General features: G+C 47.6%; 1 protein-coding gene across 1 annotated transcript in view; it reads left to right on the top strand.

Moving 5' to 3' along the window:
• Positions 1–1,239, top strand: part of Adsl (adenylosuccinate lyase) — a 21,053-nt gene extending 19,814 nt beyond the window's left edge. Inside the window, exon 13 of the mRNA XM_005354168.2 lies at positions 620–1,239. Coding sequence (XP_005354225.1) covers positions 620–706 — 87 coding nt within the window. The 3' untranslated portion in view covers positions 707–1,239. The remainder of the gene's footprint in view (positions 1–619) is intronic.
• Positions 1,240–6,198: the final 4,959 nt, after the last annotated feature.

Below are 6,198 nucleotides of genomic sequence, written 5' to 3'. Positions count from 1 at the left end.
AGACCTCCCCACCCCAAGGATCTCAGAATTCTGCCTCACAGTGGGCGCCACGGCGGGCGCATGGCAGCCAGTACACAGGCATCTGCAGAACACGCTCACTCAGCTGTTTGAAATGAAGAGTTAGTTTTTGTTTTTTTCAAAGATCAGAACCGTGCTTTTTTAAACAAGGAATTAATATTTAAGAATATTTAGGCCACAAGGGCTCATATCACAAAAGCCCAAATTCTTTCCAACCCAGCTCCGCAGGATTCAGTGCATTTTTAGCCTCCACGGGCAGGGCGGCCACGCCCACATGCAGTACACAGAGCCACATGATTAAATGCAAACAATCATTGCTCGGGAGGACTTCACAAAGGTAGTGTGGTCAGTGTAGGCAAGGGGAAAAGAGTTAATCCCTTGGGAGCTGGTCAGATGGGACTGGTCAGTGTGGATGCCTGGCCGACTTTAGAGCGACCCGCCTCTGGCATGAGGGTCTTTGTGACATGCTGTGTCTGGGAGGCCTAGCCAATAGGCAGCTGAGGACAGGACAGCACGTGCTCAGTGGAGGCTGCTTTAGCTGGCCTGGTCTGAGGAAGGAACTAATGTTTCCTTTTGTCTTGTGTTTGCTCATCTCTGGCAGGTCCACAGATTTCTAGAAGAGGAGGTGCATCCCCTGCTGAAACCCTATGGGAGTGTGATGGAGGTGAAAGCAGAGCTAAGTCTGTAGAAGACATGGAAAGATCATTGAGACTTTGCTAGTTGTGTTGTCGGAAAATTTAATTCTAAAGTGCCTCCTTCTCCTCAAGAATGTACATTGAGAGCAGGACAGTGATGACACATGCCTTTAATCCCTGCACTTAGGAAGCAGAAATAGGTGGATCTCTGAGTTCAAAGCCAGTTTGATCTACAGAGCTAGTCAAATGTCTGGTGTAGTGTCCCGAGTCCTGTGCGGGCACACTTAGCTACACACTGTTCTTCTTTAGCTCTTTTCAAGTGTTCAGTGGATTGTAAAGGAGCAAGAAATTCCTGGTCCTCATGAAAATGGGTTTAAATAGAAAAATCCTCTGGATCCAGTGGTTCAGAATTATCAGATACCTCAATTTCAGTTCTTCTTGCTGAGATTAAGTCATGAAGTTTGTAGCCAAAGAGCAGGAAAGAATGGGTGCTGTTGGGTCCTTCAGCTCGGGTTGTGCCTGTTTCATTGTTTGGAGAGGCTATCTTGTCAGGGAGATGCTAATGAATAAATGGATTGCGTCGTGGCATGTGCCAGGCTTTGATCTTTTTTAAGATTGGTAGCTGTTTAGACAGGCTAGTCAAAGACTGAGGTCTGAGTTGCCCAGCCGGCAGGGAACGTTATGTGCAGCCTTGCTTCAGGCTGCATGTTTTGGTGTAGATGAAAACAAAGGGCTGGAAAGATGCTCAGCTAGGAAAGGCCAGCCTGGTCTACACGGTTAGACAGTGAGGGTCAGGCCAGTCCAGGCTACACGGAGGAACCCTGCCTACAAAACAAACGTGAAGATTTTGTTTCAGATTTTTAGTTGACAAAAACTAGGAGAATTAACCAACTTGGTAATAACCGAGATTTCATCTGGTAAGGTAAATGTAAACCAATCAACCTTAGATTCTGTAAGAGCCAGAACTAAGTTCTGAGATGCATTGTGATAATGGTGTCCAGAGAGGTCACCAGATCTTACGCCACACTCAGTATTCTATCCAGTCTTGAATATGTCTACAGAGGACATCCAGCCTCTAGACCCCAGCGTCTCATGAGGAGCGCTGGAGTCCGAGATTCAGTGTGTGTGGACATCTCCAGGTTGGCCTTGAGTTTGTGAGTTTGTACCCCAGCCTCCAGGGTGGGGATGGCAGGTGTGCTGCACCACGGGACCCCGGCTATCAGCACTTTAGATACTGTGTAGTAGAAGAATGACATCGTGGTCTGTTGTCCAACAAGAAAACCTGAGGTCAGTATTCCTTGACACCTTTGTGAGAGTGGCCCACAACCCACCTCCTGTCCAGGAAGGAACTGGAGGACAGCCTTGTTGTCAAGGGTGTTTGAGGGAGGGGAGTCTGGGCCATTCCAGTTTGCTCATAAGTATCCAGAATCTGCACTTGCTGCCTCGGCCTTGTTATCCAGCACTTGGGAGACTGAGGCAGGATGATTGCCATGGGGGCAATTCCAGGCCATATGATGAACGGATTGAGACAGTGGTTTTTTGTTTTTTTGTTTTTTTGTTTTTGTTTTTGTTTTTGTAATGGAGCCAGAAATTGGTTGGGGGTGGTGGGATGCACACCTTTAATCCCAGCACTCAGGAGGCAGAGGCAGGTGGATCTCTGTGAGTTCAAGGCCAGCCTGGTTTACAAGAGCTAGTTCCAGGACAGGCTCCAAAGCTACAGAGAAACCTGGTGTCAAAAAGCCAAAAATAAATGAATAAAGAACCAGAAATTGGTTGGGGTGGCTTGGTGGTCCTTAGTATGCACAGGGTCCTGGACTTGGTCCCCACAACAAAAGCCAGAAGTGAAGAGCTTCTGCTGGAAAGGAAAGGGGCAGCTGTCAAACCGATGTCTCCATACAGCTCAAAAGTAACAAGCATGAGCCACAGTTATGCTCAGCTCATCCAGGAAAATGCATTTGTTTGTGTGCGCTGTGCACGTGTGTGGAGGCCAGTGATTGGCACTGGGTGTCTGTCTCTCCCCACCTGTGTCTGAGACAGCCTTATCGAACCTAATACTTGTCCTCTCCCCTGATTGACTGTCTAGCAAGTTCCCAGAGTCTGCCTGGGAACTCCCTGGCATCACCGAGTACACACTGCTGTGCCTGGCTTTTTTTGTGAGGGCTCAGGGTCCAACCAAATTCAAGTCTTCACAGTGTGGGAGGGTCTGTCAACACCATGGCCAGCAGGGTGTCAAGAAGGAAGTCGCTTCAACACGACTCAGTAGCCTGTGTTGGTTCAGACTTCGAGTCTGACTCTGGGCTGTTTATCATAGGCATCTTTAAGTACAGCGCAACTTAGAAAAATTTCCTGGCGATAACTCAGTCCCATGTGTACGATAAAGTTTAAAGCATGGCTACATCAAAACTTCTTAGGGTCAGGAGAGAGGACTCAGGTTAAGAGCATTGGCTGCTCTTCCAGAAGTCCTGAGTTCTATCCCCAGCAGCCACATGGTGGCTCACAACCTTCAGTAATGAGATCTGGTGCCCTCTTCTGGCCTGTGGACATACATTCAGGCAGAACACTGTATACATAATAAATAGCAAATCTTTAAGAAAAAAAAACCCTTTGTAAGGTACTTAATGGGCTTGTTCTGTATGTTGACTACATTTGACATGTTATGGTCTGGGGGGAGTATCTGGCATGATCTTTGTCATACAAATAGAGCAAAGGTCATCAGGCTGTGACCCACCTCTGGTCCTTTTCTTTCTTTCTTTTTTTGGTTTTTCGAGACAGGGTTTCTCTGTGGCTTTGGAGCCTGTCCTGGAACTAGCTCTGTAGACCAGGCTGGTCTCGAACTCACAGAGATCCGTCTGCCTCTGCCTCCCAAGTGCTGGGATTAAAGGCGTGCACCACCATCGCCCGGCCTCTGGTCCTATTTGTAAAGTTCATGTGACTTCTCCCATATAGATGGGTTCTCTGTATTGACTGGAGAACAGTGCTCAAGATAAGGGTATGGGGAGGATGCCTGAGATACACGCAAGGATCTGGGGGAGCCAGGTATGGCCTGGCTGTACCGTATTGCAGAGGTCACAGTCTGTTAGCCAGTCCATTCCCAGTCTTCAGGGCAGAAAGCAGACATCTTCTTCAAAGAGAGAACCCTGTGTATTTAACATTTCTGGTTTCCCCAGTGCTTGTCTGTGAGCACAAGGACCTCTGTCTCCTACAGCACAGTAAGTGCTTTAACTACTGGGCTATCACCAACTTTCCATTATACTTTTTGAGCTCACTGATCAGGCTGGAGTGACTGTCTGCCCAACAAGCCCAAGGGTCCCCCCTCCTCATGTCTTCTCCCCAGTACTGGATTATAGGAGCCCACCACCATGCTTGTCTTTTCATGTGGGTTTGGTGGTTCAAACTCTGGTCCTTGTGTTTGTATGTTAAGCATCTGCCAAATGAGTCATCTGTCTCCCTGGCCTAGAAAAACTTTTGTCAACCTCTTGAACACCACAGCTGCATCTGCCTTTTACTCCACCTCCTCCCTCTTGAAGGTCTCTGTTGCCCCACAGGTCTCCAAGTCTCGTGCTCACGTAATCCTGACCCAGCTTCCTCTTGAAAAGATCCTGAAGGAGCCCTGCATTTCAGCCACCCAGAAGGATGGACATTGACAGCCTGCTTGGGCTACAGGTTTAAAGCCAGCCTGGGAAACAAAAGACAACAGGATGTCACTCAGTTGATAGAGTGCTTGTCTAGCATACCAGAAGCCTTGGTGTCATCCTCCGCACAGCGTAAACTGGGCATGGTGGTACCCATTTGCTATCCTAAAGATCAGCCTGTGATACAAGGGGCTTTGTCTCAAAAAGGAGTAGGGGTGAGGGGGCATGTGAGGTAGCTCAGGGGTGAAGAAACTTGCTACCAAGCCTGACAACCTAAGTTCGATCCCCAGGGTCCACATGGAGGGAGATTTGGACATGCGTACCTTGGCGCACATAAACATACATACACACGTCACAGCACAAAAATAGGTAAAATATAATTAAAAAAGAAAAAGATTAGGGGATCAGCCGTGGTCCAGAACTAGGGAAGCAGAGGTGGGTGGATCTCTGTAAATTCAAGGCCAGCCTGATCACGGTGATTCCAGGACATCCAGGATACATTGAGACCCTGTCTCAAAAAGAGGGAGATTTTGAGAGATCAGGGATACGGGGGAGGGGGAGGGGGAGGGAACACTTCAGTTGCAAACTGGAGGCCCTGTTGAGTCCCCTGTCTGACATTTGGAACTAGTGTCTACACAAAGAAGTTGTTGATCCTGCTCTGATCTTGGCACTCTGCCCTGAAAGCGGCTCCAAGGAATACACCAGGCACACTGGGGACCTTAAATGCCAGGGATTTTAGTTAATTTCTTCACAGAAGATAAGGAAACCGGATAGGCTTGCTCAGTTAGACATCTGCTGGTTTGGCCTGTTTCTCTTGAGTACTTTGGGTGGGTTTGTGTGTCCCTAAGCTCTTCTGTTCCCTGTATTTACATACTACACACTTGTGATTAGACTCTTAAGTGCAATCAGTCTTTCCCCTGTGACATCTAATTGGAGCTACAGGGTTGCTGGAAGAGAAAAACTTGTACTTTCTCTAAAATTGGATTTATGATCAGCTTGTGTTGAAAGCCCTGATCAGAATCACACTGGACACCAGAGGTGGGGCAGATCACAGGACACAGACTTCCTGTCCGGTTGCAAACAGCTGGGCACTTGTTGATATAAGAGCTCATCTCTGTTATTTGCAAATATCTCAAGTGGAAACATGGTGGCAGGGTCTAGACTGGCATAAATCCTAAGCGTCTGCAGGGGTCAGGTGAGCTGGGACTGTACAAAGGGATCTGTCACAAAAGATACCCAGAAAACACTATGTCCTGGGGCCGGAGAGGTGAGTCATGGGTGAAACACTTCCTGTTCAAGCCTGAGGATCCAGGTTCAGATCCCAGTATGCACTTTTTGGTTTGGTTTGGTTTGATTTGGTTTGGTTTTGAGACAAGGTTTCTCTCTCCCCTTGGCTGTCATGGGACTTCCTCTGTAGATGAGGCTGGCCTCAAACTCAGAGATCCACCTGCCTCTGCTTTCCAAGTGCTGGGATTAAAGGGACATGCTGCCATTGTCCAGACAGTGTCTCGTTTTTATTTTTTATTTATTTATTTATTTTGGTTTTCCCCCACCCCAGAGACAGGGTTTCTCTGTAGTTTTGGTGCTTGTCATATATATATATATTAGGGGGCAGCTCAAAAATTGGGGTGGCTTACATTTTCAGAGGTTCAGTCCATTATCACTGTGGGACATGGCAACATGCAAACAGACATGATACTGGAGAAATAGCTGAGAGTCCTGTATCTTGTAGGCAACAGGAAGTAGTCTGTTACACTGGGAGCAGCTTGAGCATAGGAGACCTCAAAGCCCACCCCCACAGTGACACACTTCCTCTATCAAGGCCATACCTATTCCAACAAGGCCACACCTAATAATGCCACTCCCTTTGAGGGCCATTTTCTTTCAAACCCTCACACATTTTGTCATTGTTA

Source organism: Microtus ochrogaster, chromosome 15, assembly GCF_000317375.1.
Source record: "Microtus ochrogaster isolate Prairie Vole_2 chromosome 15, MicOch1.0, whole genome shotgun sequence".
Lineage (NCBI taxonomy): Eukaryota > Metazoa > Chordata > Mammalia > Rodentia > Cricetidae > Microtus > Microtus ochrogaster.
Note: the sequence above shows the minus strand (reverse complement) of the source record. Positions and strands in the feature narration are given on the sequence as shown.